Genomic DNA, 16112 nt, shown 5'->3' on the forward strand with positions numbered 1-16112 from the left:
CAGGATTTTCAAAACATCTGGTTGGAAAAGCCTGACCCAAAGAATGAGACTGGGGGTAGGGCGGGGGGAAGTTTCCTGGACCACTAAAATTTTGCACATGGAATTCAATCACATGCTAGCAGGTTCAGGTTGAGCAATTAAGAGTGGATTTAGAGCTCTTGTTCAAGACACTTAAAAAAAAGAGTGTCACTTTTTAGCAGTAAGGAAAGTGATGGGAAAATGCACTGGAAGGTGTGCGATAATAACTGTTACATCCAAAAATGGGGGGGGGGGAATTAAAATAAATAAAGAAGAAACACTTTCCAGGTTGGGGATGGGAGAGAGAATGGTAATCCATAACATCACATCTATGGCAGCAGAGCTGGTCTGGCCACTACGAGCCAATTTCTGCTTTTCTGCAAGTACTGCTTAAAGCGCGACTACAGAAATCTGCATGACTGATTTCACCAGAGTCCACAATTGTACTGTACAGGAGGAGTGTACCACCAGCAATGATGGTTCTACAATACTGCTTCACAAGTTGAAATTATCTATATACAAGCTGTTGGGAGGTGGTTTTTTTGTTTTTTAAGAAACTGCCATTAGCAAAGTCATAGGCCAGGCAAAACACAACAACACTATGGGTGCAGCGCAGTGAACTTCAGGCTCTGGAGTCACACTGAAATCAATAGGCTTTGGCATCCTTCTATCTGGAGTGCACCACCCACATGGGAAATGAGAACCTTTCCAGCTCCCCCAGAGCAGGAAACTACCAGTCATAGTTGTACATGAGTCCACAGCAGACATAGGGTTTATGCATGCAAAATGTCTAATGAAAATGACCAATCAAGTGCAAGATCAAAAATAACTATTTTCTCCAGCATAAACCCAGCAGAATCAGCATGTTCCTTCCTTCCAAGATCAGGCAGCTGAGGTCTGCAAGAAGAAACACAAACCAGTTCCCTACTACCTGACTCATGAGGAGTCCTCTTTCTTGGATAGCAGGATTAGAATCAGGCCGAGTGGATGGCTCTTCTTTAGAGACCTCTTTATGCCCTACAGGTCTTCCACTCTCCAAATGCCTTCAGAATTTTCCGTGCATTTGCACTTATGATCGCAAACAGCACCACAATCATTTCCCCTCTGTACTCTCTTGTACAATGGATTGGCAACTAAATTACTTGTTCACTTTAGTGTTTGTGCGCTGACTTTACTGCTTAAGCAAACTCCTGCTGTTTGCGAGGATAGGTGCAAACACCCATAGGTTTGTTTGTGGAGTTTTATTGGCAGTGGAGAGTTGACCTCTCTGGCTGATAGGGGTTTAGCAGAATGAGTCAATGGGCTGTATCCAGCTAAAATAACACACTTTTAGTCCTGCTGGAACCAGTGGGACTTAATACAGTCACGACCAACTTGTCTTATTGATTTCAATGGGCCTACAACATGACCAAGAGCACCATCCTATCAAATGCTATTCCTGTGTTAAATGGGACTTTCTGCAAGGTAAGAACATGGCAGATTGCAGCCCAAGAGTCTGGAGTCAACCAATATTATTGGAGACGGGCCCATTACGGCGAACAGGGCGCTTGCCCTACCAGTCTCAAGTCTGCCCTCAGCCAGTCCTCCCTGCCTTCTTTCTTACCATGGTGCAGGAGGGTTACATCGTCTATCAGCAATCCTTAGTCTCAGTGTTGTCCTTGCCCAAGTCAGCAGGGAGAAGGATGGGAACTGGAATTACTTGGCTCTGCCTGTCATTGGCTGTGGCTCCACATTTTGTTGATCTCACAGCCGCATGGGCAACTTGCTATAACTACACACATCTAGAATGTGTGTGTGTGTAGGTCCAGATTTTTAAGCCATGGGTCAGAGGTGACATTTTCTTAGAAAACTGTCTTCCCCCACTCCACACATCTGAAAGCTTATTGATAGCCAGAAGGAGGAAGTGTTTAAGCCTAGGTTTAAGAAGGAAGCAGTTTCACTTCCAAACAGGAAAAGCTGCCTTCTGGTTGTGATGTATGAGGGAGCAGACCTGAAAACTCGATACCTCTGGACTTAGCTTGTGCTCCTCCCTTGAAGCATTAGGGCTCAAATTGGACTCGGGAGCCTCGGCCCTAGTGGAAGAAACGCCACACAAACTGACTACCCAAGAGGAAGGTAAAGCTATACCAGTCTCAAGTGTGTTGTATGGCAATTACCAGGGATATCCCCATTCAGAAAGGCAAAAGCCTGACTTTGGGGAGATAAACCCCTAAGGCAATTAAAAGGTTGCAACCATTATTTAGGGCAGGGCAGAACATTCCAAGGATTTTCTAGCAATTGCAGGGTCTTGGGAATCCTAAACGAAAAAAGCCAACAACCACAAGTCTGTACTATGCAGAATACTGAACAAATAAAGGTTCACCATTTCAGTATTTCCACTGTTTGAGCACTCAGAGAGAAACCAATGTCAGGCTTAGCGCGGTTTCAAATTCACAGGAAGCAGAATAAAATAAGAGTTGACATAGAAGTATGAAACAGCTGCAGTTTTGGCCCATCAACCTTAGTATTCTTTCCAACAACTCTTGTGGTTTTTGTTGCGCTACATCAAGTTGGCCATTGAGATTCTGATGTACAGGTGCTGTTTCTCCCATTTTGTATTTAGAAAGAGTTCAGAAAAAGCAGAGGGAAAACAAAAGAGTCTCTGCTTACATCTTGCTGGCAGACCAACACAGGCTTCAAAGATTTAGACCCGTCATTAATCAAACTAGTAAAGATGTTATAAAGTATTTCTGCTCTTAGCCGAACAAATGGAGAGGTGGCAGGTTGCTGTCGCTCCTTGGCTCCTATTGCTTCCCCTCCGTTGAGTTTCAATTTATTTCTTTTGTGTGTGTTCATAAACTCAAACCTTTCTAATGAGAAGTTTTGCTCCATACTTGCTGTACTTCTGCACTGCTTCATCACCCTGGATTCCAAAGATGCCACATCAAAAATGACACATGCAGAAGCCAACGGCCACATAACTCAAGGCAGCCGCATGGGGGAATCCATGTCTTAGGGGGGCCCTGATACAAGACCATGGCTGTGCCCCTGTGCTATGCCTCTGAAGAGCCCGAGTGCCCAGTACCTTCAAAAAACCACACATCAGATTAGTTAAGAGCCACAGATAGCAAACCGAGAGACAAGCAAGACAGTTATTTCCTAGGAGTGCAGGCTTAAGCAGAGAAAGTTTCAGGGACTCCAGCTAAGAAGTTTTCTGCCTCCGCATCTCTTCCCATATGTTTCAGAGCAGCAAGATACCCGACTTCCTAAAGAATCACCAAATGTCCCTTTAAAGGTCTTCTATAGAGGAAAATCAGCTATTATGTGTGGAGACAGATGACAGTATCATTTATAACTCCCTCCTCCATTTAAAGAAGCACAAGCAGCTTCATTAAAAAACCCAACTAATTTAAGGTCAAATTTTTATCATATCTCTGAACTACAACAGAGTTACGCTGTGAAATGTATCAGTAGAACTATAGTCTTGTCCAAGGAGAAGAAAACTGTTCCAGATAGGAGATTCAGCTTTACCAGGAGATGCCACAGATTGGACCTGGGACACTATGCATACAAGGCAGATGCTCTACCACTGAGCTACAGCCCTTCTGAAGGGCGGAGGAGAGACAATCCCAAACAAACCCCAATGAGAACGGAGCATGCTCGGTGGCCACAGAACACCGAGTATCTGTCAGGTGGGGAAATGGGACAGAAAACTAGGAGGTGGGGAACAGGATGGAGTACTCTGAAAAGAGGCATGGCTGGCAGGCAAAAGCATTGTAACATTTTGTTGCAGATCCCACTCACAAGATAAAAATAGTACTGCAAATAGATGCACACCCTGCCAAGTGCCATGGAAGAGACAGACAAGTTCTGAGAATTGGTTCAGAAGCAAACCAATAGCCTTTCCCCCCAGCTGAAGGATACTGAAATGCTCAAAGGTCAGGCCCAGTATTCCTGGTGTCATTTCCTGGGTACCGTGGGCAGATGCAAGTGCTTTTTCTTGGCTACGATGGCTGAAACGAAAAGCTGAGGGAAAGGAGGGTGGAAGAGTTACTCTAACTTCATTCCAAGTGAATCACCAGAATGATGCTTTTTTTTTTTTTACTCCGCAGATTGGCATGTTTACAACATGCTCACACATCCGTTGAGATGCTGGAGGTGTGCATGGGGGGTTGCAAACACCTCAAGTCTAAGTGTTCTTCCAGAGTTTCTTACTTTTGACGCACAGCATATTTCTTGATGGCCAAGTGGAAATTTTAAAAGGCTGGCCTTCATTTGCCACACTGAAGGGAAAAAAACCCCACCCCCACGTACAGATGGCGTCGGGAAGATTTGACACTGTCCTTCCCGCTCTGAAAGAAGTAGCAGAACAACTTGCAGTTCCAGCATCTAAAATTATCGTCATTGGGTCTGCAAATGAACTGAGTGTGTGAAGTCCACATTGCCTCAGTGTTTGTGCAGACCAGGGACCAACCACTGCTGAATTTGCTATGCCCAGTTCTCTCACAAATCACAGCAGCTAAACACTCAGGTTATTTTATAGCATTGAAAAAAGACCGGGGTGGGGTGGGGTGGAGAGAGCCATCCTGACACAAAGACAAACGTATGTCCAATACTGGCCATTTCTCACCCCCCGTTTGGATGGATATAGGACCAACCCAGCTGACTAAACTTTATGGGTTCTCTGGTGCCTTACAAGGTGGGAGGCCGCCCCAAACCCTTTCCCGCAGCTGGCACACTTGAAAGGTTTCTCCCCCGAATGCGTGGCACGGTGGCGCTCCAGGTGGGCGTTGCGGGTGAAGCCCTTCCCGCAGTCGCCGCAGTTGAAGGGTTTGTCCCCACTGTGGATGCCTTGGTGGCGCTGGAGGTGTGCACTGCGGGTGAAGCGCTTGCCGCAGCGCGCGCAGCGGAAAGGCCTCTCCCCCGTGTGCGTGCCCTGGTGTCGGGTGACGTGGGCGCTGCGTGTGAAAGCTTTGCCGCAAACGCCGCACTCGTATGGGCGCTCCCCGGTGTGCGTGCTGTGGTGCCGGGTGAGGTGGGAGTTGCGCCCAAATGCCTTCCCGCAGTAGGTGCACTTGTAGGGCCTCTCCCCCGAATGGGTCTCCTGGTGCCGCGCCAGGTGGGCGCTCTTGGCAAAGGACTTCCCGCAGTAGCTGCAGCTGAATGGCCGGTCCACTTCCTGCACCTGCTGCCCAAGGCGCTTCCCGCCCAAGGGGCGCTGGAGCCCGGAATGGGTGGCCATGTGTCGGGTCAGGTGCGAATTGCGCCGGAAGCCTTTCCCACAGTAGGGGCATGTGTGAGATTTCTCCCCCATGCCAGCAGCTGGTGGTGGTGGTAGTGGCGGTGGCGGTCCGGGGAAGGTTCCTCCGTAGGAAAAGGAAGCTCCTGCCTCAGCACACCTCACCTCGGCCTGGCCTGGCCAGCAGTGGTTGAAGAGACCTCCTGCCAGCCCAGAGCAATAGGCCTGGCCTATCTCGGGGCTTCTCCCGCAGTAAGCCGTTTTGATTGTTAGGCTTTTTTCTTTCTTTATAAGCCTTCTTTCAACCACGTCTCACCTTCTCTCCCCGTCTCTTGACTAAGTTTTTGGACCTTTGCCTATACCACCTGCTGGAGAAAGAGAGAAAAAGAAAAGAGAGAGAAGGAACATATATGAGTTGTGGCCAAAGCTGAGCAATAGGATGGGAAAGAGAGACAACGTACAGTAATGTAGGTCCACAAAGTTTATGAATACTTTTCACCTACTGCACTCGCCACCTTCACCCCCCCCATACATTTTTTTTTAAGCTCGTGTACTTTTGGGGAAATGTAGTAGATAAAAAGTAGCATTTTACAAGTTTTATTACTGCACTATTGATGTCCATTGCGCACATTGTACCTTTAGATCCAGGGCATTTTTGGCTTGCTTATTAATAACACACTTTCAAAGAAGTGTGTTTTCAGGTATACTTTTCAGGTAAGATTGGCTCCCAAACCAGCTTACAAGGAGAATCTACTGAGGAAGAATCAGAATTCCATCTTAAAACCATGGCCAGCTCAGACACAGTGGCTTTGACACTAGTCCACAGCCACCTTTTTCTTCCCCACTCATTGTTTCACTTACCATCAGGCCTGATGAAGAGTCCTGGAAAACTTGCACACTATGTTGTGATGTTTAATATTGAAGGTGCCTGCCCCACGTAGCTCCCTGCCCCAAGTAGCTTATGCTCCATGTTAAATCTTAAATGCTACTCAGAAAACAAAACAATGGTTCTTGAACCTGTGTGGGTGTGTATGTGCAGGGCTTTTTTCCCAACCTGAGCTCACAGGACCTCAGCTCTGGCACCTCTCAGGTGTTCGCCATTGCCATTCTAAGAGAACATGGGAAAAAGCTCACAGTGAGCTCGGGCACCTTTTTTTCCTAGAAAAATAGCACTGTGTATGTGTGTGAATGTATGTATGTATGTATGTATGTATGTATGTATGTATGTATGTATGTATGTATATGTATATACAAAGAGAGAGAACAAGCCAAGCATTCTTATAACACCTCAGATACATAATTAGAAAGCCGCACCCACACAGCCCCCCTTCCTTTTTGCATTACAAGATAAATCGCACAAATCCCATGGGTCTCAATGGGGCTCCCCCCCCCCTAAGTAGTTACAGGATAACCGCCTTCAATCTGCAGAATAAATAAAGAAAGAAAGAATAACCCACAACGAAAATCCCACCCACGGCTGGGCCGTGCTCAGTCGCGGAAACGGGGTAACTGGAAGACAATTAAGGGCAGAAAACGAGGAGAAGCTCCCTACTGCAAACGGGGTGACGGAGGAGAATAAGGAAAGAGAGAAAAACGGGGGATGTGGGGCACGGAACTGGGAGGCGGGAAGCGCCCTCCGCCGCAGGGATCTCCCCCGCCAAGTGGGTGGTTTCGGCGCCGGAGCGCGCGCCGCCCTCCCCGGCTCCGCATCATGGGCTCCGCCCTCCTCTCCGTCCTAGGCGCTCTCACCGATGCAGCCCCCGCGCAGGGATCCCGGAAGGGGGGAGGGTTCGCGCGCCCTTCAGCAGGCGCGTCCGGACCTCGGGCCCTGGGAGGGAACCAGACACCCTCGCAGCGTGTGTGGGTGGGTGGGCAGCGGCAGGTCCTGGCACAGGAAAGGACCCCTCGCTGCATCCTGTCCCCCACCCTTCGCTTTGCGCGGCGGCGGCAGCTCCGGCTCGATGGTTTTAACCCTCCTCTAGCCGACGAGGGAGAGAGTTCGCCCGGCTGGGTTGGGAATGCAGCAACAAGCGCAAAGGGAGCGGAGGCAGAGAGGATGCATCATCATAATCATCATTAAGAAAAGGCACGACGGCAAGCTCTAGCCGCTCGTTTCCACAGACCCGAGAGGCAGATCCTCCCCCCCTTTTCGTTAAAAATGAAAACCCGTTCCGAATGCAGAGATCGCATTCAGCACCGATTTGCAAATTTGCTGCCGTACAGGTTTCATAGCAACGGCCTCCCTTGAAGGGCTGTGGTGTTGTTGATGCGCATACTGCATACCGTATATTTAAAGAGCATTGCCCCCCCACCCCGCAAATAATCCTGGGAAACGTAGATCGTTCAAGGTGCTGGAAGTTATAGCTCTGTGCGGGATAAACTACTATGTGCGGGATAAATGCACGGTGTATGTGAAGCACTTTGAGCGCAGTAAGGGGCATAGTCTTATTAAATCATTTGATGCGCACAGTTGGGCTTTAGCAACAGTTTTAAATATTGGCTCGGCTCCGATTTGGAAAAGGGGAAGTGCTTGATAGCTTCCAATTTTACATTATAATACATTTACGAAAGCCTGAGCTTTTCCTTTTGGTAGCCTCCTTTGTGCCCCTTCTGCCTCCAGGCATTCCACTGCTCCTTTCCTTGATCCACCCTGCAGACTGCTCCCCCACCAAGAGATTTATGCTTGTCCTTCTCCAATACTCCCTTTGTTCTAGTTTACAGCAGGGTTGATAAGACTGTGAGAAGGGAGGACGAGTCTGTGTTCCTCCACTGACCAATGCACATCAGCAGTGTTCTAAAACTGCTTTGAAGCTTCACTCCTAGAGCTCAGGGAGTGAGTGGCAGGGCCCCAGAGATATTATCTGTAACATTGATTTAGTTCACTTTCAGCTTCAGCAACAAACCAGACTGGAGTAAGGGCATGGTTGGCTGCGTTTCTGGAATTTCTGAGTTATAAGTATTTATTGGCCTATAAATTAAAATTTCTCCTCTATCAGAAACCCACACAGATGGAAGTTGTCCTGTCCTTGAAATTGTCCTATATGTCCAGTTTTCCATTTCTCACATGACCTATTCAACTCCCTCCCCCTTCAGCTAGGAGCCAGGCCATTGTCTGCTTATGTATTTTGTTTGTTTTTTTATCTGTCGTTTCTAGTTGTTTTGTGTATGATTACTTTTCAGATAACTCTGTATCTCATATGGTCTGAAGGTGCATGATGCAGTTAGAAACTTAAGTATGGGAGGAGGGCAGACAACAGTGAGGTGCTTTTGAAGATTTATGGTGAGGCTCCTAACTAGCTCTCACATTCCCTCCTAGTTCTCCCCACAAATAAACATACAGTATATTACTAATCAGATGTGTACACAAAACCTTTAGTGGTTGCAATATACTGTATTTTCATAGCACTCATATGAAAAAACTACTGCACCGGCATTTTATGAAGCTTCAGCCCCCCCCCCTTTGGAGACACTGTACTCCCTTGTCTCCTATGCTGGAGCATATACCAGTGCATATTTAAAAGAAAATAGCCAAACAACACACGTTCCCAATCTAGCAATAAAATTCTCTCACTTGCTCTCTTATTGAATACTAGCTTATAAATACTGGGATTTATAAATGAATACTATATTTTCTTAGTTTCTAGGGTTATGCATGCCCACCCACTCCCCAACTAGGGAACCCCTGACCAGCCCCAAATCAAATTTTAATGTTTAATTAGGATTTTTAAAACATGATATGATGAGGAGGGGGGCAAAGGAAGGAGATGCTTCATCTCCTCCTCACCCACCCCACCCCCGCCTCCCCACCACTCTGCAGAGAGCAGAAGGGTTCAATCTGCTGGGTGTTTTTCTGTTAACATGTTTGCGGTTCGAGGACCCGCCCCCCACGAGAAATAAAGACACAGTGACACATGGTATTTGAGTTAATGGGTAAAATAAGGCCACAACTTTATTGGTTAGAGCAAGTGAGAGGTATTGGATTAGGCATTGGACATCCTGGCAAGCATGACTCCATCCCGCTCCGCGTGGGGGGGGGTCATATCAGGTTAACACCCCAAGCAAGGAGCCTGTTGATGCAAATACAACTGAAAGCTCCCCCTGGTGTCACCGGGAGTTGTGCCATGGCCCTAGCCCCCCAGCGGGGCATCAGACAGGATCCACGACCGCTAGATCCCTTAAGGGGATACCCCTATAAGAGGAGGGTTGGATGATGGCCACAACCAGTCCTCGAACACACCAGACAACTCCATATTCCAATGCCTACCGCCAAATACCGAAATAAGTTGTGACAAATTGCTACGAGGTAGGCGAAAAAACCAAGAGGCCGGTGCCAATTAGCCAATTGGATAAAAAAATCCTACCAGGCCCCTTGGGCAACCAAAGGCAACCAACCGAAGTCCATAGCAAGGTCAAAGCAAACACACCAAGGGAAGACCTACAGGGAGGGTGGGCGGGAGATCCATTGAGGAGCAGCAGCAGAAGGGGAGATACGGATGCTGCCGCGCTGTTTTAAAGCAGGTAAACCCCGCCCACGGGCTGGCCCTATTGGCCAGCCAGGGGCCTGAGCCCGGCAGCAGGTATAGGTGACGCAGGGGGCTGAACACGCCCCCCCTGCTTGGTGCGTAGAGCGGGTCCCGCCCACAAAGTCTCCCCTCTCTGAGGAGGAGAGATCTTCCCTATGGCAAAGCAGACCCCTGCAGCCAAAAGGACTGCAGCATTAGTGGGAGGCTCCTGCGCTGCTGATGCACATGCTCATACCTGCTTGCTTTCCCCTCTCTGCCCTCCCAGCCTCCACATTGTTGCCCATGTGTCCTGGCATGTGGTTCAGGCCTCAGGCACACCTGCTCTGATCACTACCACTGCCAGCACCGCCTTCTCCAACTCCCTGGCCACTGCTTATCTGGCTGCCATCGTTGCTGCTGCTACCACCACATTGTGGGAAGCACCCACCTGACCTGGACCCAGCTCACTTTCCCTCCCCATCTTCTGAAACTGACTTGTGCATTAGTCATTGCCAGTGGTGATCCAGGGCAGTAGTCACACTGTATTAGTGGCTAGGTGGTTAAATGCTGTTCAGTTTGACTATGTGTGTGTTCCTTTGCTGAGAATACACACACACACACACACACACACACACACACACACACACACACAGCCAAACTGCTGTGTGGGGCTGTTTGAAAGCCCTATTGAAAACAGCCCCATGCTATTATTGGTAGAAGCTGCCTGTCTCACCGTCTTCCCCCATGACAGACTTGGATTACTCCAGTGTTTCTCAACCTTTTTTTGGGCCACGGCACACTTGTTCCGTGAAAAAAATCACGAGGCACCCCACCATTAAAAAAGTTAAAAAATTTAACTCTGTGCCACCCTATATTATAATTATGACTGTAAGAAACACTTGCCAAATATTGCATTCCGGGGGGTCAGTGTTGTGTATTGGCGGCTGCCAGGCTCGTTTGCACTGAGCTTTGGGAAAGAGGAGGAGAAATATTGCTTTCCGGCGGGTTAGCGTTGTTTATTGGCGGCCGCCAGGCACGTGACAATGCAAATTGCCCTTCTCGTCGCCGCACGTCGCAGCACACCAGCCAGCGTCTCACAGCACACTAGTGTGCCGCGGAACAGCGGTTGAGAAATGCTGGATTACTCCACACAACCTGACTCGGGGTGATTTGTAGCTGTCTCAACCCAACTTGGTTGAAGCTCAGATCTAAATCTGGTGCACAGCTATTTTACTTTACTGCCAAATTTGATTAAAATCACTGCAATTTTGAAAGGTTCAGCCCACCATCTTTATTCAGAATAGCATCCCATGATATCCAAATATAGACCAAAATGGTACCCTCTATCTCAGGAACCATCATGCCAATTTGGGTGGTGATGTCTTCAGAGGTGCAGTTTGGAATGGTTTTGTCTGCCATCTTGATTCAAAAGGGGTATGGCAATTTCCAAACACAGACTAAAACTCATCTCCATCTCCATCCTGGGAACCATCACAACAAACTGAGCAATGATAACTTCAAAAGTATCCAAATCAGTAGAGTTTGTAACTGTCTGGTCTTTCATAAACCAAAACCTACTCCTCAATCTTGGGAGCTGTCATGGCAAATTGGGTGACAATATCTTCAGAAGTGCCCAAATTGATGCAGTTTTGAATGGTTTGGTCCATTATTCTGATTCAGAATGGCACCTAGTTTCTAAAAGTAGGCAGAAACTAACTCCTCCATCTTGAGAACCATTGTGCCAAGTTGGGTCGTGATATATCAATAGGTATATGAATGCATAGAGAACAGATAGACAGACAGACGAACTAACTTGGCAAAATACTTGGTAGAGGGGAAAGAAAAAAGAAAAGGAGATAAAAAGCCCTGCTGGATCAGACCAAAGCTCTATCAAGTCCAGCATCCTGTTCTCACAGCTGGTATTCAGAGACATGTTGCCTTCAACAGTGGACCTGGTACACAGCCATCCTGACTAAAAGCAATTGATAGCATTATATTATATGAATGTTTAAGCCATTCAAGTTCTCTACCATTACTACCCTTGAGGGAGCAAATTCCACAGCTTAAGTCTGTACTGTGCAAATAATTACTTGCTTTTACCTGTCCTGAATCATCCAATATTCATTGCATGACCCAGTATCTAGTATTAGAAGACAGAAAAACCTTTCTCCCATTTTCCTACACCATGCAACTTACCAGGAAGTTGTATAATTGTATTTTCAAAGAGTTTAACAATGGAGTGAAAAGGCAGGGTGACAGTGTTCCTATGGAAAAGAGGAAAGCAAGAGCTAATAATCAGTTCTTCCTGATTGCTCTGTTTCAGTGTATTAGCATCTAAACAACCTATTATGTCTTGGCTGGAAAGTCAATGCAGGCTTCTTCTAAAGGCTACCCCCCAAAAATGTAAAGGTTAAGTAGGATAGTTCAGGGGATAAATGTAATAAATAAAGCTTTGGAAATGCTTCATTTGTTATTCACTGATGAGAGATCAATGGAGCCAGTAAAGCACTGGGCTGTGAATGAATGTGTAAGAAAGTATGTACTTGAGAGAGTCATTGTCCATTGGGGGGGGGGTCACTTCAGACTCCGTTGTATGTTTTCAAAATTTTGGCAGCAGAATCCAAGGCATGTCTACTCAGGAGTAAGTCCCTTTTTGTTCAGTGAGGCTAATTCCTATGTAAATGGGCATAGGGTTGCAGCCTTACTGAGTAATTACTTGGGAAGAGTATCACACCAATGAAATTATCTAAAATGTTTAGGACGGGGGATAAAAAGTGTTGGAAATGTGGAACGAAAGAGGGAGACTTCATCCACATGTGGTGGTACTGCGAAAAGGTGAAAGCTTACTGGGAGTGTATATATAATGAAATAAAAAAGATCCTAAGATACACAATAAAGAAAAAACCAGAAGCTTTTCTGTTATGAATGGTGGGGGAGGATGTGGAAAAAAACGATGTAAAATTATTCTTATACGCAACAACAGGTGCAAGAATAACTTTAGCCCAGGTTTGGAAACAGGACCAAATACCAACTTTAACGGACTGGCGTAAGAAGATGGTGGAATACATGGGGATAGCTAGACTAACATCCAAAATTAGACAACAAGATAACGAAACGTATGAGAAAGAATGGGGAAAATTTGCAAAGTACTTGGAGAAGGTTATTAAAACGTAAATAATCCAGCAGAATAAAAACAACCGCATAATTAAACATAAATTTCTTTATTGGTTGTTAGGAAGAATAACAAATACAATGTATGACACAATATGACAATATGTGTCATAATATGACAAGTGGAAAAATTCATAGGATACATGAGAAATGGCAGAATTCTGAACATAGGAATCTGAAATAAGGTTGACGTTACTGATAATAGGTAGGTAGCCGTGTTGGTCTGGATCGAAGTAAAATAAAAAAAATTCCTTCAGTAGCACCTTAAAGACCAACTAAGTTTTTATTTTGGTATGAGCTTTCGTGTGCATGCACACTTGTGCATGCACACGAAAGCTCATACCAAAATAAAAACTTAGTTGGTCTTTAAGGTGCTACTGAAGGAATTTTTTTTATTTTACTGATAATAGTAGTATTATGGCTTTAAACGTAAAGAAAGATAAACTGCATAAGCATAAAACCAGAACTTAATAAGACGGCTGAAGGTAGGGTGGAAGTCAATTTTAAAAACAAATAGTGTAATGATGAATGATATGAATTTTCTATTTTTTCTATTTTACTTCTATTTATCGGACCCTTGTGTAGCGGTCCTTGATATTTGTGTTGTTTTTTTTTCCTTTTCCTTTTTTTTGTATGTATAAAGTGAATGAAAACGTAATGTATACAAAATGTAATTGAAACACTGTTTATTAGATACTAATATTGGAAACTGAATAAAAATTATTGGGGAAAAAAGAGAGTAATGACTGGGAAATGAAATGCAGCGGTAGTTGTATTTTATGATGTCTGAATCAGTTAAACACAAATGCTGTGATCCTCATCCTCCTCAGGTTTATACATGCCCCTCAAAACAGCTAGCTGCTAAATTATTTCAGAGAGAGGCTCAAGGTTGGATTTTGACAAATTTGTGTGGAAAAAAGATGAATAACTGTAGGAAAATTGCTGGGACTCTCATGGAACCTGGAATAGGGTTATCATGTGAGGATGGTAGTATTTTATTTGAAGGAATATTGGAGTCACCAGACTAGTTACAAAGTAGCACTGGGAGACTCAGATTCAAAGCCCCTCCATCAGCCATGAAGCCAATGGGGTTACTTGGGGTCAGTCATTATCTTAGTTTTGCATACTTTACAATAATAATAATAATTTCATTATTTGTATCCCGCCCATCTGACTGGTTTGCCCTAGCCACAACAGAGTGGCTGTGATCATAAAACGGACGCATGGAAAACCATGTACTCTTCTTGGAGGAAAAGCAGGATATACTGTAAATGTATTAAACAGGTTAGGTACTCTTAACAAAAACAAATAAAAGATAAAACAATATATTGGAATGTGTCCTTTATTTGAAAGGCTATCTGGTCCAAACCCAAGTTAAAGATTAAAAAAACCCATTAAGAACAGTCAAGAGCTTGAAGTTGCCCATCAGAATTTAGCACTTGGGCAGCCAACAAAGCAGGCACACAGGTCACTTTATCAGAGTCTGCCACTATGGCAGGGGTCCCCAGACTAAGGCCCAGGGGCCGGATGTGGCCCAATCGCCTTCTAAATCCGGCCCGCGAATGATCCGGGAATCAGCATGTTTTTACATGAGTAGAATGTGTCCTTTTATTTAAAATGCATCTCTGGGTTATTTGTAGGGCCTGCCTGGTGTTTTTACATGAGTAGAATGTGTTCTTTCATTTAAAATGCATCTCTGGGCTATTTGTGGGGAATAGGAATTCGTTCATATATTTTTTCAAAATATAGTCCGGCCCCCCACAAGGTCTGAGGGACAGTGGACCAGCCCCCTGCCGAAAAAGTTTGCTGACCCCTGCACTATGGTCTCTATACATATAAATCAGCATAAGCAAATTTGAGGCAAATCTCTTTTTCTGACAGTGCATTTGCACATTTTGGGTGTTACCGGTAGATAAGTGGCCACCTTAACGTGGAACCTAGATAGCTCAAATTAATGTTGGCCTAGCCTTCCCAGCTCCTGCCAACATGGGATGCGGGTGGCGCTGTGGGTTAAACCACAGAGCCTAGAGCTTGCTGATCAGGTGGTCGGCAGTTCGAATCCCCACGACGGTGTGAGCTCCCATTGCTCGGTCCCTGCTCCTGCCAACCTAGCAGTTTGAAAGCACGTCAAAGTGCAAGTAGATAAATAGGTACCACTACAGCGGGAAGGTAAACGGTGTTTCCGTGTGCTGCTCTGGTTTGCCATAAGCGGCTTTGTCATGCTGGCCACATGACCTGGAAGCTGTACAGTACACCAGCTCCCTCGGCCAATAACGTAAGATGAGTGCCGCAACCCCAGAGGCGGTCACGACTGGACCTAATGGTCAGGGGTCCCTTTACCTTTCATAAGCAATAGCTGAGATGGCAAACTACCAAGTTCTCATCTTGAATGCATATGCCATTACCTACCACAATATATTTACTAGGCTTCATGGGAAGGAGGGAAAGGGAGGGGGAGCTGCCCCTATAATAAATAAAAGTCAGTAAAAATACCTGGCTGAGGTTCGGCCCCCCCCCCAAATCCTGGCCACGCCCATGCTAGGCTTTAAGGTGTTGCAAGATTTATTTAAAGAAAAACATGTTACTTGCTTCAAGCGTACAGTATTAGGGTGATATGTGTGTAGCACATATCAGGGACTGGCTAGTGCTTTACAAGACATTTGTGAATTCGGAGTTACTCCCCATTATCCTTGAAAAATAAATTACATCCAGTTCATTGGGCTGTAAAGGGGTTGGGGTGTGTGTTATCTGTGTCACTTCGGAGTCACTCCGAAGCAGCTACTCCAGAATTACCCTAACCTGCTTGCTTCGCTTCAGCCATTTAATGCTTTAAAGGGGAGCCTCTGTTCGGGCTTCAACATGGAGGATGAAAGGGATTCGGTTAAGCAAAGGGGCGGGGAGGCGGAACAAAAAGGACTGGCTGCTGCCAGACTTTGCTTCTTCGCAACTGGCTCTTCCCATGTCAATCCAAAGCCCATCCCCGCCTCTCCCAACCAGCTCCAGAGAATTCACGGTTGCCATGGTTCCAGCCTCTTAAATCTCCCTTTGCCCGCCTCGCTCATGGAGAGGGCGGGGCCTGAGCCTACAGCATTCCAAGCCTTGATTTATTTGCTCCAATAAAACAGACCGGTGAAGCTGAGGTTCGCGGGGTGGAGGGGTGTGTGTACAATTGTGAAGTGTACCGGATTTTGATTGGACGGCTA

The 16112-nt window shown here is 46.1% G+C and overlaps 1 protein-coding gene across 2 annotated transcripts; it reads right to left on the reverse strand.

Annotated features, from left to right (window-relative positions):
- Window positions 1-4061: 4061 nt before the first annotated feature.
- ZNF324B (zinc finger protein 324B) lies at window positions 4062-7148 on the reverse strand. 2 transcript variants are annotated; one of them, XM_035135130.2, is made up of 2 exons: window positions 6986-7148; window positions 4062-5601 (listed from the first exon to the last, which is right to left on the reverse strand). In XM_035135130.2, exon 2 carries the CDS (start codon window positions 5309-5311, stop codon window positions 4664-4666), a length of 648 nt encoding a protein of 215 aa, XP_034991021.1. In that variant the 5' UTR covers window positions 5312-5601; window positions 6986-7148; the 3' UTR covers window positions 4062-4663. The 2 variants fall into 2 exon arrangements, with proteins under 2 accessions (XP_034991021.1, XP_034991020.1); XM_035135129.2 differs by having other exon boundaries at window positions 4062-5604.
- Between the last annotated feature and the right edge of the window lie 8964 nt (window positions 7149-16112).

Source organism: Zootoca vivipara, chromosome 13 (genome assembly GCF_963506605.1).
Source record: "Zootoca vivipara chromosome 13, rZooViv1.1, whole genome shotgun sequence".
NCBI classification, from domain to species: Eukaryota; Metazoa; Chordata; class Lepidosauria; order Squamata; family Lacertidae; genus Zootoca; species Zootoca vivipara.

Bases quoted from the DNA above. Each gene is read 5' to 3' on its own strand.
- ZNF324B (XM_035135130.2), bottom strand. From the start codon at position 5,311: ATGGGGGAGAAATCTCACACATGCCCCTACTGTGGGAAAGGCTTCCGG.